Source organism: Podarcis liolepis (assembly GCF_965112155.1).
Source record: "Podarcis liolepis genome assembly, chromosome: 15".
Lineage (NCBI taxonomy): Eukaryota > Metazoa > Chordata > Lepidosauria > Squamata > Lacertidae > Podarcis > Podarcis liolepis.
The window spans coordinates 1506928-1529820 of NC_139566.1; the positions used below are offsets into that span (position 1 = coordinate 1506928).

General features: G+C 42.7%; 2 protein-coding genes across 2 annotated transcripts; both read right to left on the reverse strand.

Annotated features, from left to right (window-relative positions):
• Positions 1-1982: 1982 nt before the first annotated feature.
• Positions 1983-10317, reverse strand: LOC310693881 (vomeronasal type-2 receptor 26-like; the record flags this gene model as incomplete). Its single annotated transcript, XM_083476277.1, has 5 exons — positions 1983-2884; positions 5609-5825; positions 7072-7956; positions 8436-8727; positions 10280-10317. 5 exons carry the CDS (start codon positions 10315-10317, stop codon positions 1983-1985), a joined length of 2334 nt encoding a protein of 777 aa, XP_083332403.1.
• Positions 10318-12473: 2156 nt separating this feature from the next.
• LOC310693883 (vomeronasal type-2 receptor 26-like) lies at positions 12474-19108 on the reverse strand (the record flags this gene model as incomplete). Its single annotated transcript, XM_083476278.1, has 4 exons — positions 12474-13375; positions 16477-16708; positions 17047-17922; positions 18818-19108. The coding sequence occupies 4 exons, from the start codon at positions 19106-19108 to the stop codon at positions 12474-12476; spliced, it is 2301 nt and encodes a 766-aa protein (XP_083332404.1).
• Between the last annotated feature and the right edge of the window lie 3785 nt (positions 19109-22893).

Genomic DNA, 22893 nt, shown 5'->3' on the forward strand with positions numbered 1-22893 from the left:
GGAAAACCATGGCTTTAACTATACGAACCTTTGTTGGCAAGGTGATGTCTCTGCTTTTTAAGATGCTGTCTAGGTTTGCCATCGCCTTTCTCCCAAGGAACAGGCGTCTTTTAATTTCGTGGCTGCTGTCACCCTCTGCTGTCACCCTCTGCACCCTCTCTCACTGCCTCCATTTCTTCCCCTTCTATTTGCCAGGAGGTGATGGGCCCAGTGGCCATGATCTTCGTTTTTTCGATATTGAGCTTCAAACCATATTTTGCGCTCTCCTCTTTCACCCTCATTAAAAGGTTCTTTAATTCCTCTTCACTTTCTGCCATCAAGGTTGTGTCATCTGCATATCTGAGGTTGTTGATATTTCTTCCGGCGATCTTAATTCCGGCTAGGGATTCATCCAGCCCTGCCTTTCGCATGATGAATTCCGCATATAAGTTAAATAAGCAGGGAGACAATATACAGCCTTGCCGTACTCCTTTCCCAATTTTGAACCAATCAGTTGTTCCATATCCAGTTCTAACTGTAGCTTCTTGTCCTACATACAGATTTCTCAGGAGACAGTTGAGGTGATCAGGCACTCCCATTTCTTTAAGAACTTGCCATAGTTTGCTGTGGTCGACACAGTCAAAGGCTTTTGCATAGTCAATGAAGCAGAAGTAGATGTCTTTCTGGAACTCTCTAGCTTTCTCCATAATCCAGCACATGTTTGCAACTTGGTCTCTGGTTCCTCTGCCCCTTCTAAATCCAGCTTGCACTTCTGGGAGTTCTCAGTCCACATACGGCTTAAGCCTGCCTTGTAGAATTTTAAGCATAACCTTGCTAGCGTGTGAAATGAGTGCAATTGTGCGGTAGTTGGAGCATTCTTTGGCACTGCCCTTCTTTGGGATTGGGATGTAGACTGATCTTCTCCAATCCTCTGGCCACCGCTGAGTTTTCCAAATTTGCTGGCATATTGAGTGTAGCACCTTATTGGAACTACCTGGACTAATTAAGAGAAGCAGCACAAATGTGAGATTATCATCACCCCCGCCCTGACCTCAGAGCATGGGAAGTCAACCAAAGATTTATAATTAGGCATAAAATTTGGATTGTTTGATTATTTTATAATTTGGAATGTTTTTAATGTGGTTTTTATTGGATTGTTAAAATGGAAAACCTAATAAATATTATTATCAGAGAGAGGGGGGGCAGAGTGGGAAAATCATTGGTTCCGACTGGTGTATTCCTAAGGTGGTCTGAGGAGGGAGGGAGGGAGGGCTTGATCCCTATTTAAGGGACAATCTGCCTTCTCTGTAGCCTCTCTATTTGCAGCACCACCAGGGGCCTGTACTTACACTTACATCTCAGTCAGATTACAGTGCAGTGGGGAGGGGGAGAGAGATTCCCCCCTTTGTCCACCTGGGTGCTTGCAGCAGCGGAGGGGATAAACAGCTTTGCAAGAAGGAGAAGAGTGTTTGCAGGGGGCCAGTAAATCATTGGGAGAGGTCTGGAGGAGGCCGGCAGGAGCCAGAAAAAAGCAGCAGAGTGGGCTGCCTAGAGAGGCATGAGGAGTTGGTCATCCTTACAGCTCCCTTTACTCACCCCCCCCCCGCCAAAACAGCATCTAAAACAAAAAAACAACAGTTCTGCAATCCAGGAATAAAGCACAAAAGTAGTTTGAGTCTTTCTCATTGGACGTACACCCCCTTTTATTACCATATTGAATAAATATAACAGAAATGGAACAAAAAACCTCATTTATTATTTATAGAACTTAATGTATTAATTTTACAACTGAAGTATTTTTATGCTGTTGCTATCTCTCTCTTTGTATTAGATGCTTTTTTAAAAATCAGCTCAGGCATTGGCACAATCATGTAGCATATGTGGGGAGAGTTGCCAAAAATAAAACACAGAACTGCCGAGATTGTGAAATCCACATGGACCCAGTTCATGTGCATATCTTTGAAAACCAAAAACATAAATAAAATAGCGGGCTCTTCTAGCATTTAGGTATTTCTTCGTATCAATTGTTCTTTGTTGTTCAGCTCAGGCCTCAGCAGAATGATGTAGCATTTAGGGGAAAAGATGCAACTCAGTAACCCTGCACTGGAAGACAAGATGGAGAAGATCTCCACAGCCACCATGTGTTTTCCTCTTGTGCTCAGGTAAGTTGGAACAAAGGACAGCCAAACGCTGCAGAAGACCAACATGCTGAAGGTGATGAACTTGGCTTCATTAAAGCTGTCCGGCAACTTCCTGGCTAAGAAGGCCACAGTGAAGCTGACAATGGCCAGGAAGCCCAAATAGCCTAAGACACAATATAGCATTGTGGCCGACCCTTCGTTACACAACAGAACAATTTCTTCTGCCATTGAGTCCATGTCCAAATCTGGTTTTGGTGGAGAGGTTGCCAGCCAGACAGCGCAGATGCCTACTTGAATGCTGGAGGAGAAGAGGACTATGGAGTAAGCCAACTTTTGTCCCAACCATTTCCTCATCCTGGATCCTGGTTTGGTGGCCATGAATGCCAAGACCACAGATATAGTTTTGGCCAAGATGCTAGACAGGGCCACTGAGAAGATGGTGCCAAAAGCAGTTTGCCGGAGAAGGCAGGTTGCCTTATTGGGCATCCCAATGAACAGCAAGGAGCAGAGGAAGCACAAAAGGAGAGAGACAAGGAGGATGTAGGTGAGGCTCCTATTATTGGCTTTAACTATGGCAGTGTCCCGGTGTTTGATGAAGATGCCAAGCACCAAAGCTGTGATCAGAGAGAACAGAAGTGCAAAGGCAGTTGAAACAATTGTCAAAATGTCATCAAATGCTAGGAAATTTGGCGTTTTGGGGATGCATTGATCCTTGGCTTTGTTTGGATACTGATCTTCTGGACATCTGCGACAAGTTTCTTTGTCTAAAAAAAAAAGTGAATAAAAAGAACTGTTCTAGGGCTTAAGCACAGCCTTCCCAGGAGCCTGCCTGAGTATTTTTCACAACGGAAAAGGCCAACCTTTTCTGGCCAAGATGCTTCAAAAACAAATTCCACCCATCATATATGCAAATTACCTACCTTCCTCCAGCCAAGTTCTATCCAGATCTTTTTAATGTGCCCATGGATAGATGGCACTGGGAAATATATCATGGCAACAGTCTTAGTGGCCTCTTGAGCGGTGGAGGCTGATGAGGGGGAGAGTGGTGCCTGGGGGGCTGAAGCTGCTGATAGATCAGGTGACTGAGCTGCAGAAATTGGCGAGCGAGTGGAGGACATGGGAGTATGTGACAGAGCAGGGAGGATAGGGAGAGGGTGGGGAGGTGGGAGAGCTCCAGACCTGACCACTCTCACTGGGAAGTAGAGAAAATAGCCTTCACCACTCATCGTAGGTATCTTCTAAAATATTTCCTAATCAAAAGAAAGATGGAGGGGGGGACAACTCTGCAATTTTTTGGATATCTGCTCAGTCTTCTCTAATTGAGAGAACTTGAGCTTATGCTCAGTCAATTGTGAATTTTGCCTCAGCAATTCAACAGTTTTGATCATATGGCATTATTGTCTTCTTTAATGATATGTCTATCTCTCATTGACTAAACCTTATATATATATATTTCTCTTGGGCAAAAAGGTTTGGTACATCAAATGTTTTCTTAAGATTTTACACTGAGCAGAGCAAATGTGTTGTGACATATGAATGTGTGAGAGTTTCTTATTCCATACGTGTGTCAGGACCATTAAAAGTCCTGAGGTTTCCTAGAGAGGACTGAATAACAAACTCCTCTTCTTCATTTTTAAAGGTTACCTACACTGGGGAGACACAGATTCCTGTTACATTCATTTTTAAGCCATTGCATATTCCCAGAAAAGTTTACAGAGTTGTTGCTTATTCAAAATCACGCAGATTCCTGAGTGCTGCCTCATCATTTGGGGGAATGTGTACAAATGCTGACCTTAACATCCTTTCTCAGTTAACTGAGGTGCAATTACTAGTAATGGAAGGTCATTCTATGTCTTATAGATCACAAATCCGGCCATTATGGCATCAGAGTCATCTGGGAACTTGTTTATGTTAACATGAATCATTTGTCATTCCAGCAATCTTTTCCTTACTTGATTAAGAGAAAGGAAGTGCAAACGTACAGTATACATTTAAGCAGTGAGAACGAATATAAAATGCCATTATTTCATAAAACTTACAAAGCCAATTAAAAGAAGCTTGCAAAAGAACTGGTCACAATTTACTGCAGTCAATTGTATTGCTTGGTTCATCTTAATGTGACATGCCCTACCCTTCTCGTTTGAGAACATCCCATCTGGACATGGAGCACAATCATAGCAGCAAAATTTCTTCCCCTCCTTCTTTTTCTTCCCATTGCCAGGGCGGCATTCATCATTACATTCCGAAAGGGGTGGTACCTGTCCAAAAATGTATAGCAAAGTTTAGTATTAAAATACATTCAGAGAATTCATCTCGTATCAGATGATCTTTTAGTAAAAAGTTCTGCCAATGACATTGTGTCTGTGTTCACCATACATTTAAAGCACACATAAAACTCACCCACCCCAAATAATCCTGAAAACTGTAGTTTTTTAAAGGTGCTGGGAATTGTAGCTCTGTGAAGAGTAAACTACAATTCTTTTGAAGAGTTATGCAGCTGGATGTAACTGGAGGCAGTTGTAATATATTCCTCCCGATGAATAGCCCGCCTGTGCACAAGGTTCATGTTAAGTTGTGGGTGAACATATCAGACGACACAGCGATTCTTCAAACAGCTCTTGTTTATTCACAGGCCAGAACAGAACTGAACTGAAGGGTTCAGCCAGCCTGCTTAGCTCCACTACAACGCAACAGTAACAACTTTCTGTAACTATCCAATTACTGAACTTCACTTTCAATCCCTTATTTGCATATGTGGACCTGAGTGAAAACTATCTACAGTATCCCCCTGCTGGCCCAGGGTGAGAACTTCAGTGCATAACAGTTCAGGCCTGCTCTCATTAATGAATGAGCCTTGGTTGTCCCTATGGATGATGCCTACCAGAAGGGAAACAGGCTGAGTATACATTTTGAGGGCTGCTAGAAACTTTCTTTTCTGCTAGAGGATTTTCTGATTAAATCTTAATTGTGTATTTGCTCCTTCTTCACACTTTGATCCTGTTGCTATGCCAGAGGCAGATTTGGGGATATGCAATGGGTTTGGTCGCACTGGGAGAGGCTCTTTGGGGGAACCGCAGGGGGTGCTGAAACTGTGGTGCAGAATGGAAGATAAAAGGTGGGGACACTGAATTTTAGTGCCACACTGGTGCTGCTGAAATTTGAGACCCCTAGGCCCACCACTGGGCATGTATCAATATATTCTGCTACAATAGTGATTTGTGATTTATGCTTTAACTCGTGCATCTTATGTGCTTGTTTTACTGGAAATCACTTAGATACAGCAGCTTAACAAAGTAGATCATGGCAGTTTGTCTCCACTGGAATGCCCACCCTCCACATATTTCATTATTTTCAGCACACTCTTATTTGTCAACACGATGTGGTATTCCACTGAATTTCAAAGCTGTGCATTGCATGAATGAATTCTTCGTCCCTCCTTAACATCTCTTAACCCTCCCACTTCACTGCATGGCGATGAATGTTGATACTTGAAACCTGAGCCAAGCCTCTGTGCCATTCCAAGGGACTGTCCTCATCAATGGTCAGTTCTTTGCCAGGAGGGTTGTGAGGGTCCAGCATCCCCACTTTCATCCTGATGTAGGAATTGTTAGGGAAAGTGATCACGTTTGTAACATCAAATCCAGCTGCTAATTCCCCATGTTTGTTGAGTGCAATTAAATCTCCAGCGCTGTTGTTGAAGGAGATCTGGTGAAGAAATGAGTGGAGCTTGGAAAAAAGAGAAAGATAAAAAATGTTGAAAAACTAAAGTGGGGCTTAGTGTGGGGATGGAGAAGCTGTTTTCAGACTGTAACTTCCATCAGTGCTCACCAATATCTGGAGGGCCAGATGTTGAGTGAACTTGAATTCCACTGTGAACTCAACACGAACTAATTCATCTTGTATAGGGACAAATGTGAAGTGGAATCTGTTATTTTTGGACACATATTACTCAAAGTAACATTACTTCCTATTAAACATGAATTTTAGAATCTCTCGTTCTACAGGAGGAAAGAACTCAGCCCATCTGGTTCCACTTCTGCCCATACAGTGGTGCCCCGCAAGATGAATGCCTCGCAAGATGGAAAACTCGCTAGACGAAAGAGTTTTCCGTTTTGGAGGTGCTTCGCAAAACAAATTTCCTATGGGCTTGCTTCACAAGACGACAATGTATTGCGAGTTCCTTTTTTTCCCCTCCCTCCCCCCTTTTTCTAAGCCGCTAAGCCGCTTATCAGCTGCTAAAAGCCGCTAAAAGCCGCTAATAGTGCTAATAGCGCTAATCCGCTAATCCTTCAATGGGCTTGCTTCGCAAGACGAAAAAACCGCTAGACGAAGAGAATCACAGAACGGATTCTTTTCGTCTTGCAAGGCACCACTGTATTTGAAAGGGATTTTAAAAAAATCTGTGCAGAAATTAAGTGTATTTTTTTAATGCCTTTTGACATATGCAATTTTTTTGGTCCTCTTCCAGATGGAATGGGATGTCCAGAAATAAAAACAGTGATGACTCTTTCTGTTTTATAATGAAATATAATAAATATAATAAAACATCTGATGGACAGAATGTAAACAGGCGAAGCTTTCCTCTTTATTCTATTTCCATATAAGAAATCTCTCAACATGTTGATTTCCTGCCCTGACACACAACTGTTGAATGCACCATAACCTCGCTTCCTCCCTTCTATGCAAGTCTCAAGCCTAGGCTGAAATCCTGCACTCACCTAGACCATTGTACTGTAAGTTAACTAAATGGGCACCTGGTCTTTAGCTCCTGCACAATGGAAGGCCTGCTTATGCCTCTTTCCAAGTTTTCCCATTTGCCACGGGTAGAGGAGTATTCCTTAATACCCCCCCCCCCACATGTGCTATAGCATTTTCAAAAAACATCTCTTCTGTATGCCACACCACTGTCCTAAACCCAGGGCACAACAACTTGTCTGTAAGGAAGCACTACCTGCCAGGGCTCCATTTTCCAAGAAGACAGTCCGTCCCAAGCCTCCATTCTTCTGTTGTTGGCTCTCACTAAGTACCAGGCATGCAAGGCATGTGCTAGAGCATGGACAGCATTATAGATACTGTAGCTGTGGCCAGTCATGCGCATTTCAAAGAACGGTGTAGCAAGGCTCTCCAGCATCTCCTCTTCTGTGCATGCACTTCTGAAGAACTTAGAAATTCCCGAGTCTGAAGCAGAACAACGGAATGATTCTGCCCAGAAATCACTGATGAAACCATCTCCAACTGCCCAGGAAGGGTTTACATTCCGAAGAAAGTCATAGAAATCTTGAATCTCCTTTGTGTGAATTGTGAAAGAGAGAGTGCCATGGAACATTCGGGTTGAAAGGCCAGTCATCATTTGAACTTTGAAGAACTTGAAATCAATTTGGGCTGTCGTGATCCACACCTTTGCCGCAGAGAGTTTATACAAAGGATATTTTAGTTGATAGGCATGGATTATTACTATAGTATTTGCCAACCATGTAACTGGTGCACTTTCTCCAGATACAATAACAGCATTGGCTTTGCTCGCCAGGAAACCTGGGAGATTTCCGACTCGCTTTAAGAACATTTGAACCAGACCTTTGGAGAAGCGCGCATTTGTTGGAACTATGTCTGTGAATTCAGAACAGATCCCACTCTTGGAGAGCATTGACTCTATGACCTCCAAGAAATGTTCTCCACCTTCATCATCCTGGGCAATGAGACCGACCCATTTCCATCCAAAATGCAAAAGCAGTTGGACGATTCCTCTGTACTGAAAATCTTCACTAGGAACCATTCGATAAAAGGAAGAGGACTTGGTTTGGTAATTGACTGCTGGTTGAAAAGAGCCATATGAAATCTGAAAAACAATAGCCAGGCAGTACATACAGAGTGGAAACAGGAGCTCATACTGATTTCATTTATCTAAATATTTCCATACAGTGCAATTTTATATACCCACAATTTACTTATTTTTAAGCTGCTGTTTCCTTTTACAAACCTGCACAAAATAAACATATGGTATCTTTTCCTTGAGCTATTCAGTCCTATTACTTTTCTATGTGTATAATGCACATTTTTGGGACTTCTTCCATCTTGTTCTCATAGTTGGATACCCATATTATTTTATTTTGATCATTTCTACCTCACTTTTAAGTAAAAAATGCTTCCAGAGTGGGCTTACTTACAGCCAACTAAAACAAGAGATTCCATGATGCAAGTCCACGTCATTCAGACCATATTAATTTCCTTTCTCATTACACCACTTCAATAACTATGAACCCTACTAGAAAGAGAGTATCAAGGGAAGTCCCCATTTCTCTGCTTCTCAGATCCTACCTGCGGAATCTTGAAAAGACCTAAGATGTCTGCCATGCGTGAAGATGTATCAGAGCTGAATCCACCTATGACTCCTATTACATTTTCCTGGGTGCCACATTTGTAGTTGGGGATGAAGTGATGTGATTTGAAGAGCAGGTCCATAGTGGTGCGGTAGGTCATCTTTGAATCAGTATAGCTGTCGTAGATGTGGAACCCGAGGGTGACATTGGGCAGGATCCTGGGATTGTCATTGATCTCATCAACAGCAAACACCAAGGCAAGGATGTGCTGGTAGAACTTGGTCACCAGGCTGCAAATAAAGTTACTTTCACAGGATAATGATGCATTGCACAAAATATCGCATCACAGTATTCATCTCCTCACAGTACTCTTCTTCAGTATTCAGCTGTCTGACTATAAGAAGATGATAGAACCAGAAAAGTTATTCACCAGTTAAGTCCTGTTGGGAAGAAGGAGAATGTGTTGGGGCTAACTTTTGCTGCATTGCACTCTTGGAAGCTGCTTTCTTCTGAGTCCCTCTATTTCACCATTGTCTGTAGAAGAGGAAAGGGAACTTGAGATGACACTGGGCTCCCAATTCTTGTCAGCCACAGCCACCGTGATTAATGAACAGGGAGGACGGGACTGGAGTCCAGCAGCAGAATAAAAACTACAGGCTCCCTAGCCCTGGTCTGTTCTATCAGATGCTCAAAAAGTTTTAAAGAGGATCATTTCCCAACTCTACTGACATCACCTTGCCCTGTATTAGGAAATTTCTGCACATAAGGCATGGGGTGCTCTACTAGTGAACTGTTTGCTTCCATGATTCAGACTTTTCTTTAGCCATTTCTGTTTTCATGATACAAATGGATCGTTCAAAGCAGTGGCGTAGCGTGGGTTGTCAGCACCCGGGGCAAGGCAAGTAATTTGTGCCTCCTAACCCGTGGATTTGCGCCCCCTAACCCGTGGATTTGCGCCCCCTAACCCTACCCCCAGATGTTGCGCCTGGTGTGGCCGGCCCCCCTGCACCCCCCACGCTACGCCACTGGTTCAGAGGAGCGTGATATCCTTGATATCCTAGGCTGGTGTTTGGCAGCAGTTTCTGTTTGTTCTGTTATGTTCAAGTTTTCTCTGGAAATAGGTAGTCAATGGGGACAAAGTATGGACTGGCATTTTTCACTCTGCTCATTTCTCTCTCTCTCTCTCTCCCTGCACTTTCTAACAAGTACAGAATAGTAGAAGTGCTGCAGAGCCTCTCTCCCCACACCAGTGTGGCTCAAGTTTACCTTAATGGAGTGAGAAAGGACAGGGCTGTGGGGAGGTTGGGGCTATAGGGACACACCAGCAGAACACTCTCTTTCTCCCACAATTGTGTCCTTACCAGAGCTCTGTCTCACTCCAGCCCTGTCCATTCAAGGTGCAGCCATTCAATTCATCCCCCCCCCTGAATTTCTGCCATCTCTCTCTCCTCTCTCTCTCTCTCTATGTCTGTCTGTCTCTCTCACACACAAATTTCTGTCTCACCCTCTTTTCTTTCAATTTCCTCCCCTTTGACACCCATCTACAATTAGCTGAAAGGTTGCAAATTGCCTACTCCTGAAATACAGAACTTTATAAGTTCAATGTGCTTGAATGTGTACAATTTTCATAAAATAAGAATGCATATATACAAAAATACATACATATAAGAGATAAGAATAATTGGATCATCAAAGGATAATGTTTCCAAATTTGGTTCTTATCCACCCACCCACCATTTTTGAAAAATTCTAATATCTTTTCAAAGCAGTAAGACCTGCAGTTGTTCATGCATATATAAAGACTAAAGACCACTAAAATAAAATGACAGGCAGTTTTCTTACGTTGGGGTGGCGGCTATCGAGACCCGAGAAGGGTGCATGTTGAATACAATTTCAGGGGAAAAGTAATGCATAAGAGATGCCATCCCACCAACGAGGAGATCACTTGTCTCATACCAGTCATGTGGAACATGTACTGGATTACTTCCGACACACTTACTGGTATGTACTTTGAACACCATGTTTGGGAGCAGCAGGAGCAGGAGCAGGAGCAGCACCAACATCTGGATGGAAAACTTCCTTCTGCAAACGAGGCTCCTGTGTTTCTCAGGTCAAAACATCATTCTGACCACCAGCCTGATTTCAGTATCACGTCTTGGATGGAAACAGACTCTGCCAGTGCACTTCATTGTCTACATTGTCAAGGGACAAGATCTGAAGAATATACTATATACAATGAAAGAAGGAAACTGACAGAGCCCCCTCTTAAGCCTAATCTTGGCTACATCAGAAGCAATACAGTACTTATAACCATTCCAGGCTCGCTTGTTGATGTTTTCCCCTCTGTAGCTTCCAAGAAAGCTGCTGGAGCTTTGGGTCAATTACAGTGATTTATATAATGACAGGGGAGATAATTACGTCTCCAGTTTGTTGACTCAATGGTAGTTGAACTTCCAGAGCAATCATCCTTTTCCCGTAATAGTTTGTCTGCTTCTTTATATTGAATAATAGAATCATAGAGTTGGAAGGGACCCCAAAGGCCATATAGTCCACCCCAGCCTCTGCAGGGAATCCACTGCTATACAATTCCTTATACTTAGGTGGGCATTCACCCTCTGCTTACAATGACCTAAGAAAGGAAAGTCTACCCCCCTCTGAGGAAGGCCATTGCCCCAGTAGTTTTTGCCATCAGAAATCTCTTCCTGATGTGCCACATTTAGCAGATAGATCTGGTAGATTCTGGTGTTACATAATGTCAGATGATGAAGCTACAGGGAAATCCCAGTTAATCCATTAGTATATGATTCTACAAATCATCAAAGAAGTGGTGGCCTAGAAATGGCCTAGAAATGTCAGTGCCACAATACACCTTGGACAGAGCAACCCTAAATATAGAAACCAGCATAATTCAAAATGACATCAACTATCCCTATTCCAAACCATTCTGGAGCTTCTGGGAGGGGCGGCCGCCAACTAAACTGATAAATGAGTGTAAGCCTAAATTTTCATGATCAGGCCCTAGGTACTATGACCCAACTGAGTGGGATTTGAAACAGATGTAAGTCTCTCTTTGCCCTGTCATGTTCGCCTCACCCCCAGAACACTAATGGGGTTTATTTGCTTATTTCATTTTATTTACACCAGCATAAATTAATCTACTTTAAATTAACCAGGATGAGCTCTGGATGAATCAGGATGAGGAACTTGCACTGGCATTTTTCCAGCTGAGCAATCATGGACAACTTTTCAGATCAGCCTCAGCACCTGAGAACTAATGTCATGGTCTGGGTTACAGGCAGTTGGAGTCCTGGCTTGGTACGTCGGGACCGGGGTAGAGGTCAGGATGCAGGAATCAGCAGTCCATGGTCAGCAGTCCAGGGGTCAGGAAGCAAAGAGCCCACAAATCAGGAAACCAGGGGTCAGGAAACCAAAGCACAGCTAGGTGGGTAGTGTGTTGCTGTAGCAAAGAGCCAGAGGGAACTGCTGGTCTTATATACCCCTCCCAGCCTTTGCCACCAGGTGCTACGAGTCTTCTGTCAAGCCTCACCTGTGCGGCGTGGGCCTTGCCCTTTCAGGCCAAACTCAGGAAGGCCCCAGTCCTGTGAGGCCCTACCAGTCACAGGGCCCGGCTCCTGCACACACTCCTTACAACTGGTAAGTGGCCAATATATATCCTATTTCTAAAAGAGTTTGTGTTTGGTTATTATTATTATTATTTTCAATGTGTGTGTGCATGCAAGCACATGTGTGAACACTTGCAAATGTCAATGCGGTAACAGAAAGTGTGAATCATTGGACTTTCAGAAAAATTGATCAAGGAAGCTCAGGCTTTAGCTGGAAAGAGAGATGAGGATGATTTCATAGAGGCATTGTATCTTTTTATTGCATATTGAAGGGCACATCACTCAACAGTGGCAACCACCAAATTCCCACTTACAGCTCAGGAATAATGTTTCCCATTTTAACTATTATATATGGGGAGGGGAGAGGGATATCTGTTGTGGGAGGGGATAAATGTATGTGTACTTTATCTCATTTATTTCTTTTTAACTATTAGATGTTCTTTCTTGTTCAGCTCAGGTCTCAGCACAATGATGTAGCATTTAGGGGCAAAGATGCAGCCCAGTAGCCCAGCACTGGAAGCCAGTATGGAGAAGATCTCCACAGCCACCATGTCTTTTCCTCTTGTGCTCAGGTAAGTTGGAATGAAGGTCAGCCAAACACTGCAGAAGACCAACATGCTGAAGGTGATGAACTTGGCTTCATTAAAGCTGTCAGGTAACTTCCTGGCTACGAAAGCTACAGTGAAACAAACAATGGCCAGGAAGCCCATAAACCCCAAGACGCAGTAGAACATAGTGACCGACCCTTCGTTACATAAGAGCACAATTTGATCCATTATTGCATGTGTATCTCTATCTGGAAAGGGGGGGAACATTGCCAGCCAAAGAGCGCAGATCCCCAGTTGGATGTGGGAGCAGGACAGAATGATGGAATAAGCCGACCGTTTCCCCACCCATTTCCTCATCCTAGATCCTGGTTTGGTGGCCATGAAGGCTAAAAGCACAGATGCAGTTTTGGCCAGGATACTAGAGATGGACACACAGAAGATGATACCAAAAGCAGTTTGTCGGAGAGGACAAGTCACCTCATTAGGTTTCCCAATGAACATCAAGGAGCAGAGGAAGCAGAAGAGGAGGGAGATGAGGAGAATGTAGGTGAGACTTCTGTTGTTGGCTTTGACTATGGCGGTGTCCTGGTGCTTAATGAAGATGCCAAGCACCGCAGCTGTGAGCAGAGACAACAGTAGTGCAGAGGAAGTTGAAACAATGGCCAAAGTGTCACCAAATGCCAGGAAGTTTGGCATCTTAGGAATGCATTGATCCTGGCCTCTGTTTGGATATTGGTCTTCCGGACAACTGACACATGTTTCTTCATCTGAAAAAGAATGCAAGATAATTTAAGAACCAGAATGATTCATGCTCAAGAAGAGAAGCCTACCTTGTGTTTTTACTCATGGAGTGTTTCAAATTAGTTTTCTCCTGATGTTCAACAAAGTTAGTCTTAAAATAAAAAGCACTATTAAGTGAAATGATACAACCATCCTGGCAGTAGTTCAAAATTGTAGGAGTCAACAAAGAAAGGTGTATTGGGACTGTCACATCAATGTTTCCCCAAACTGCCTCATTTTCATTAAAAACACACACACCCAACAGTCTGATTCATCTTCTGATGTTTTATTTCATGGCCATCTAGTCTGACTGCCATAGTTTTAATAAGATGTACAAAACACACTTTGCTTTCAAAGTATCTGAAAATTATTTTTTTATTATCCTTAATAAAGAAACATTTAAGTAAACATATGGAAATAACTGAAGTATGTGCTGTATGCCCCAGTCTCACATTATGGTCGGGAAGGAAGTGATTTTGCAATCAGCGTTTATTTAGGGACAAGAGGAAAGTCTTACTAAGGGTCGTTTTTGCTGCACAGAAAAGGAGATCACAGGATGCAAATAGAAATAACACCAGATTCAAAATGCATAGAACATAGACTAAATATGAATTTGAGATAAAAATAAAAAAATTGTTGATAATGAATCTAATTTCTAATAATATTTTAATTCAAAATGAGTCTTAATATTATGTTGAAATAGTAAGGCTTAAGACAAGCATTGGGGAAAGTATGCCTGGGGTTGAAATGTGATTCTCCATCCCTTTCTTGACCTTGGGGCTCTGTCCAGGCCATGCTCCTTGCCCCAGTCCTTTTGTGTGGCTGGAATGTGTTGTCGAACTGTGATGCTGCCTCTTTCTTGTGTAGTTGGCCGATTGTCAGGTGCCTGGTCATAGTTTGTGTGCAAATGTAGGCATTTAATATGTCCTGAAATTAACCCACAGGGTTTGACTACTCTCTCTGCCCCTACCCAACAGTAGCCTGTTTTCTTGTCCAACAGAATCAGTTGGATCTCCAGATCAGTTTTGGGGAGAGTTCAGGGGCAAATGGGGAAAGAAGAGGGGGAAAGTTTCCTTGCACTTGTGGAAATCATTGCTTCCACTACCACAATGATTTAGTTGAATATGACTCTCCTCTTACATCCCATAGTATCCCTATACTTCCTTTTCTTGTCAATGTATTGTGTCCTTCCTGTTCTTGTACACATAACAAGTTCCCATCTTTCCTCTGATGGGTATGGCAATCAGTTCATATTCCTATACTCCTACCTACATTGTGGTGCTCAAAATCTTTCCCCCAAACTCTCAGTGTATGCATTATGTTGCATGCCTAACTCACCCACAGACAACTAAGAGACTTAGAGACGGATTAAATTGGTAGGCCTTCCCTGTCATATCAATGTGAGGGCTATGAAGGGTAAAACTAGCCATGATCTCTGATGCAGGGATGGTTGACTGGAAAAGACGGAGAAGGAAGACCAAACCTCCACTTCATTGTTCTTACAGGGACTGGTACTAGAAGGTGGGAATTTCTTTTTACGTTCAGGTTAAACCATTGTAGATGCCTCCAAAGATGTTTACAAAATAGCTGCTCATTGGAAACCCCAGAAATCTCTCAAGCTCTTCATTTTCGAGTATGACTTCAAACATCATCTTTAATCTTTCTTCCACAATTACAGCTACTCAAAGTTCCATTCATGCGTTCAAGATCATGAGTCCAATGCCTGCGCTATCAGAGGTATCTGAGAACTTAATATATCATTCACTGAGCTGTTGATATATTTCTTGGTATGATTAAAACAAAATATCAATTAGATTGTTGTGTCTATGTAAAAATGGGAATCCATGCATAATGCCATAATTTAAAAATGGCCGCTATGTTAATGAGAATGAACTTGCAAAAGAGTTGCCCACATTTTACTTCGATAAAATGGATCGCTTGATCTTTTACAACATAGCGTATCCTACCCTTCTCATTTGAGATCATCCCAGCAGGACAAGGAGCACAAGCATAGCAGCAAAAGGTCTTCCCCTCCTTCTTTTTCTTCCCATAACCAGGGCGGCAGATGTCATTACATACTGAAAGCGGTGGCACCTGCCCAAATATATAGGAACGGTTTAGCTTGAATTCATCTTTTTTCATATTCTATCAGATAATCAACCAGCAAACAGGAGGGCAAGTGATACAGAATGCAAAAGCTGTAACTACGTACACAGGTATACAATAAGTAGTAGGAATATCTGCTCTGTTAAGTATCATACAAAGACAGATTCGAATTTGCATACTTAGCCTGATCAATGAATCAAATAGTTTAACATTCAATCTCGCATCACTAACTAGAGATTTCCCTCAGGGATTTCACACAGTCACAAAACAATTTTATGCATTATCTGAGAGCCAAGGACTCTCTTTGGTTAAAGATGTGCTGACTTAATGCCTCTAAATATTGCATTTTTCATCATAATGGTTTATTTAAGAATCAGATATGTGTGTATAGGAAAAGGTAGTTCAGAAAATGATGCCTTGCCTTCAATGAAATACTCAACCTCCATATATCAATTTACCCTCTAATAAAACATTTTATCCTATTTGTATTACAGTGATACCTTGGTTTACAACCATAATCCGTTGCGGAGGCCCGGTTGTAAACCAAAACAGGTTGTAACTCAAGGCACACTTTCACCAATGGGGCCTCCAAAAAAATTGGTTGTAATCCAGAAAAAGGGACACACACACTTCAGGGTTTGACGTGGTTGTAATCCAAAACGGTTGCAAACCATGGTACCACTGTATTATCATTACTGTTATAATTTGCCTGCCTTTTACCATGAGGTCCCAATGAATTTCACATTTGACTATTTATTATGCTAAGAGAGGCATTTAGTTACAGATAGGTAGCCGTGTTGGTCTGCCATAGTCAAAATAAAAAAATTCCTTCCAGTAGCACCTTAAAGACCAACTAAGTTAGTTCTTGGTATGAGCTTTTGTGTGCATGCACACTTCTTCAGATACCAAAGAGGCATTTAGTGTTTTAGTTATGTCCATTCCCCTCGCATATTGCTGAATGACCACCAGTGTTGACACACACCTGTTATCCTCACCTGAGTCAAGCCTCGGTGCCATTCAATTCTGTCCTCATCAATGGTGAGCGCTTTGCCAGGAGGATCCAGCCTCCCTACTTGGACTCGGACATACGATTTATTTGGGAACGTGACCAAGTTTGTAATGTCAAATCCGGCTGCTAATTCTCCATGCTCATCCAGTGCAATTGCATCTCCAGCAGTGTTGTTGAATGAGATCTTGTGAAGGATTGAGTGGAGCTGGGTGGAAAGAGAACGAGGACCTGAAGGTCATTTTCCTATATGGTTACAAGTCATTACAATTCATCATGGATAATAATTTACTTGCAGAAGCAGCAAGGCAGTAACAAATCATGAAAGGGTATAAAATTCAACTGTGGCGGAGAAATAAGTCTGGAAAATCATGGTTATATGGGATCAGTATTTGGAAGAAGACTTAAGAAAACTGAGAAAATAGAAGCTTGATAGAAATATCCTGTAGATCAGGAACCTGGTTGGTCACACCATGGATATTGGGTCCAGGAAATTGTCCAGAACCTATATAAGGACAGTTGACATTGGAGATGAGGAAACATTACCTGCCAGGGCTCCACATTCTGAGGAACCATTCTGTTGCTGGACTCCCTTGCACTGCGTTTCATCCCAACTGACTGCAAGATATGCAAGGCATGGGCCAAAGCATAGGCGGCGTTATAAATGCTGTAGCTGTGGCCAGTCATGCTCATTTCAAAATAAGGGGCAGGAAGGCTCTCTAGCGTCTCCTCTCCAGTACATCTGCCGTAGATGAATGAGTTGGATAATGAACAACTGAATGCTTGCTCCCAGAAAACGTTGATAAATCCGTCTTCATTTGCCCAGGAAGGATTTACAAGCTGAAGAAACTTTTGGAAGTCTTCTATTTCCTTTGAATGAATTGTGAAGGAGATAGCACCATGGAACATGTGTCTGTCTAAATCAGTAATTGCCTGAATGGGGTATAATGTGAAATCTATTTGGGCTGTTGTAATCCACACTTTTGCTGTAGAGAGTCTCTTATTTCGCGGAATTAGTATTTGACTTATCTTGATTACCCCTATCACTGCTCCCAACCATGTAATAGAGCCACTTTCTCCATATATAACAACTGCATTGGCGTTGCTCTGCATGAACACTGGCAAAGTACTTTGTTTGTGGTGGAGCATCTCCTGTATGCTGTCAGAGAAGAGCATGTGCGTTTGAGCTCTTTCTGTGAATGCTGAACAGATTCCATTCTGCAAAAGCATTTCCTCCATGGTTTGTAGGAATCGGTCTCCACCTTCATTATCTATAGCATAGAGCCCAACCCATTTCCACTTGAAGTGAAGAAGTAACTGAATAATTCCTCGGTATTGCAGGGCTTCACTGGGTACCATGCGGTAAAAGGAAGGGAACTTGCCTTGATTCTTCACTGCTGGCTCAAATGAGCCATATGAAATCTTTAAAAAATAAGAGTTGGAAGAGGAGATAATTATTTCCCCAGATTTCAAATTAGTGGGATTCTATACAGGCAGTGGAATTCTATACAGCAGTGGAACAGACTTCCACAAGAGGTGGTGGACTCTCCTTCCTTGGAGGGTTTTAAGCAGAGGTTGGGTGGCCATCTGTCATGGATGCTTCAGCTGAGATGCCTGCATTGCAGGGGGTGGGACTGGATGACCCTTGGGGTCCCTTCCAACTCTAAGATTATATGATCCTATGCCCAATTTCCTTCTGTTCGGACAGGTTCCTCCACCTTTTACTCACACTAAGAAAACTACACAACCCTCTTAATGTAGACACTCCTGACAGTTTTGGTTAACATACACTCTAAATGAGATGTATATTGAAACCCGTTCTTTTCATTCTGAGCTAACTTCTTTTAAGGAGAATATTCCTGTTGTTGGGGGGTTGGGGGGAGCATCAGCTTATAGACACTATGAGCCATCCTCTTTGAAGTCATTTACAAGTGGTTTGACTACAATCTGCTTTCCAGTAGACTTCAAAGGAATGAGTGTATGTGGAGGAAAGGCAGAGAGAAGGAGGGTTCTTCTGGCTTTGGGGTTCTAGGGTTCTTGAGATGGTGCTGCTGTAATTCCCCAAGGTGAACAGCCCCTCTCCTTCTATCACACCTCAAACAATTCTCCTCTCTACAAACGAAACACAAATCATTTGAAACCTACACACCTCTCATGCACATCACTGAATAGTAATGAATGCAATTTTCAGTTCATTCTTCTTCCCATCACACCGTTCTATCTTTACACTTCATCAAATTACTGCTGGAAAGAGTAGAAAAGTGAATTATGGGGGAGGTGAGAGGAAAGCCTCTGAGCTCCAGTACTCAGATCCTACCTGTGGAATCTTGAAAAGACCCAAGATATCTGCCATGCAGGAAGAGGTATCAGAACTAAGTCCTCCAATTACTCCTATTACATTTTCCTGGGTGCCACATTTGTAGTTAGGGACAAACCAGTGTGATTTAAAGAGCAGGTCCAAAGTGGTGCGGTAAGTCCTCCTTGAATCAGTATAGCTGTCGTAGATGTGGAACCCGAGGGTGACATTGGGCAAGATCCTGGGATTCTCATTGATCTCATCAACAGCAAACACCAGGGCAAGGATGTGCTGGTAGAACTTGGTCACCATGCTGCAGATAAAGGGACTTGCTGTTTCATGGTGGAATCAAGGCTTGTGCTTCAAAAGATTATCTCATGGTCTTATAGCCACAACAACCTATATCTCCACCCCCCCAAAGGAGCTCAAAATCCCTTCTCCAGGTAATCCCTACAACAGCCCAGGGATGTAGATTAGGCTGAGAGGCAGGCACTGGCCCAAGGTCACCCAGTGGAGATTCAAACCTTGGTCTCCCATGTCCCAGTCAGACACTCGCCACTACACCACACTGGCTCTGGGTTGCTTTAGACTTGTGCTTCCACCACAATTTCTGTGCAATGAGCTAGCCTAGCTTGGATGCACTAAGTCCTTGCCAATGAGTGAAGTAAGAACTGAGGGCCTAACACACATTCCTATCACATCTCCTCTATTCAGGAAAGCCAGTTGTGGAGCCTGCAGCAGCTTCTCTCCTGCGGGGCTGAGACTTTCTGAGACTGTCTTCTTCTCCATGATATGTGATATTTTTGTTCCCCTTCCTGTACTTTGGGCAGGTATAGAAGAATAAGAAGGCTGAAAAGCATTTAACAGGGTAGGATGGACTGTCCTGAGATGTATTTAGTGGGTGAAGGAGATAGAAGGGATTGTGACAGGTAAGGACAGTCCCCTTCTTCCTCCCTCCCTCCCTCCCTCCATCAACTTTTCCTTTCCTTCTCTCCCACTCCCACACATACCAGTCACTCATTCTGAAACCTCCCAGTCACTGCCCAATCTTATACATGTTTACTCATACATAAGTTCCACCATTTACAGCGAAGCTTATGCTCAGATAATGTATATAGAATTGCAGCCGTACTCTTGAGGGCTGGGAGTCATTCTCTTGCTATGTTTCTTCTATCTAATTTCATTTTGCTGCAGAGAATAATTAATAGATGGACTATTGGTTTGACTCAATTTAAGGCAGCTTTCTATTATCCTCTTTCTTGAAATGTACATGAGATGTGGCCCTCAGACTCCAATTTGTCATCTCTCCAAAATTATGTTGACAAATATGTTTCAATGGGTGAAAATATTGGTGCAATGGAAAGCTTCCTCACAGTCCCCTTCTAAAATGGGCAGACTGAGCCCCTATGTACCAGAGCCAGAACAGAGAGCAAATAGATATTATAAGGCTAATATTTCCAAATGTCCAGTTACCAGTACAAGCACAGCCTAATTACACATATTTTGGAGAATGTCCTTTTCTCAACCTTTAATATTTCTTTTAAAAACCAAGTTAAAAAAGCAATTATTCATGAAGATATACAGACCTTCTAAATTAAAAATGAAAACTTTTGCTTACACTGGGGATTTAATCAGGGAGTGTTGAGAAGGGTATTGGTTGAAGGAAACTATGGAGAACACAGGATTTGACAGCTGAGACACTATCCCACTGATGAGGAAATCACCCGACTGGTGCCACTCATGTGGAACATCTTCAGGATTATTTCTGGTGCACTTAACAGCATGCACATAGCACACCATGTTCGGAAGCAGCAGAATCAGAAGCAGCAGCATCCCAATGCATGTGCAAATGCCTCACTCTCTGTGTGTATAAAACAAGCCACTGCCCTGATTGAAAAATGGTTTAGATTGCTGAAGACTCTGGGGATATAATTCTCACATGGACTTTGCCTAACCATTAAGCTCAGCTGTTTTTCAGAAGTGTGTCTTGAATTCTAATTGACAACACAATATTCAGACTTGCCCTATACATGGGGGTGGGTGGAGGGATTATCCAAATGATAGAGACCTGCCTCTCTCTTCCCCCTAATCTTAGCTGTCTGTGGAACATTGGGTTTCCTTATCATCATTTCAATCTTTTTATCAATACCTTTTCGTACTCACTTCTAGAAGGCTACTGGCACTCTGGGCAGATTATAGACATTTTGATAATTGCAGAGTAGATAATGATTTCTGCAGTGTTTTTGGATACTGTTATGCATCAACAGGAGGAAAACTCCTGCCAGAAAAATATTTTTCAGAACATGCAATGGTACCTAAATGATCACCTAGTCCAACTCTGCCACACAGTCCTGCAAAGCTGGCCATCCATCATCTACTTAGAAACTTTTAATGAAGGGGGTTCTACTAATATGCAAGACCACCTGTCCCCTTATGAAACAGCTCACACTATTAGAAAGAATTACTCTCTAAGGTCTCAGAACTTCACAATTCAGCAGATCTGCCTGATCCCTTCTAGCTGCACCAGCATTACAGACAAGGGGGATTTAGGCTGAGCTACAGTGACTCCCAATATCGAATCTATGAGGAAGCAGAGCATGCTTGGGATCAATATGTCAGTGCTACAATTCGTCTTCCCCCCCACTCTAGGACAAAACATTAAACATCAATATAAAAATAAAAATTCTTAGTGATGAATACCCTATGTGAGAAAAATAATAATAAAATAATTTATTTTTAATCACTTATTTGCAAAAATTAATGCTTTCTCTGCTAATTCAATCCCCTGCATTCTGTGCCCCCTGCAATATTGAATGGACAACTGATGCTGTGCAGTACTTCTTTGTGGGTTTTGGGAACAGGTAGACTATTCCAACCTATGTCCAGATGTAGGGAGAATGGGCTTGGACCCAATGCTAGCCCTACTAGACCTATTTTAGATGGTGAATATGATCAACATAGGTTGATCAACATAGGTTCATTAACTTCACTCTGAACATAGGTTCATTAACTTCACTCCGAACATAGGTTCATTAACAGTCACTCCAAATCGAACAACCCATAGGGAATGCAGCTGCCCTTTAGATGCCACACATATTTGTAGGGTTTTCTGGGCTTCTTGATGTATATGGGAAAATCTCCACCAGCACTGTTTCACTAGGGCCACAAATGAAAATGAATAAAAAAGGACAGGGAGGTCTCATCAGGGTTGGGAAGGGTGTTGCGTACAGAAAAATCCCTCAGTGTCTGCAAGTGTCATAATGGGCTCAATGAAAGCCAATAAGCTGAAAACTGACAAGACAGAAGTGCTGTGGTTTGCTTGCTCCTATGTCCAGCATGAGTTTGACCCAACTGCAGGAGGCAGTGGAAGACAGGAGTGCCTGGCGTGCTCTGGTCCAGGGGGTCACAAAGAGTCGGTCACAACTAAACGAATAAACAACTAAACAACAACAACAACAACATGTCCAGGAATGAGATAGGCAGCCTGTTTTGGAAGAGATCTCACTCATTCTGAGGGGCTGGGTTTCTACTCCAGAGCCAGTGTGGTGTAGTGATTAAGAGTGGTAGTCTTGTAATCTGGGGAACCGGGTTCGCATCTCCGCTCCTCCACCTGCAGCTGCTGGGTGACCTTGGGCCAGTCACACTTCTTTGAAGTCTCTCAGCCTCACTCACCTCACAGAGTGTTTGTTGTGGGGGAGGAAGGGAAAGGAGAATGTTAGCTGCTTTGAGACTCCTGAAAGGGAGTGATTTCGTCCTGCAGAGAGTGCATGTCCCGATCTGGGAAAGGAGGGTCGCTACATAGCCAGACTATACAAATCCAAACTCTTCTTCTTATTATTCTACTATGTGATTCAATCTTGTCTTGGCAAGTCCGCATTGGGCTGCATGGTGTAATAACTTACGGAATTTAGCTTCTGCTGAAAAAAAATCAGCAGAGACACACAGACATAGGGGGATGAAGGACCCACCATGTTTCTATATCATCTGGTGGGATTTTATTTCCTATGCTTCAGAATTTGATCAGTGTTCACCATCCATGTCAGCTTGGGGAATATGGATGCCGTGATTTATATTGCTGTGCCACCATTTCTTTTTCC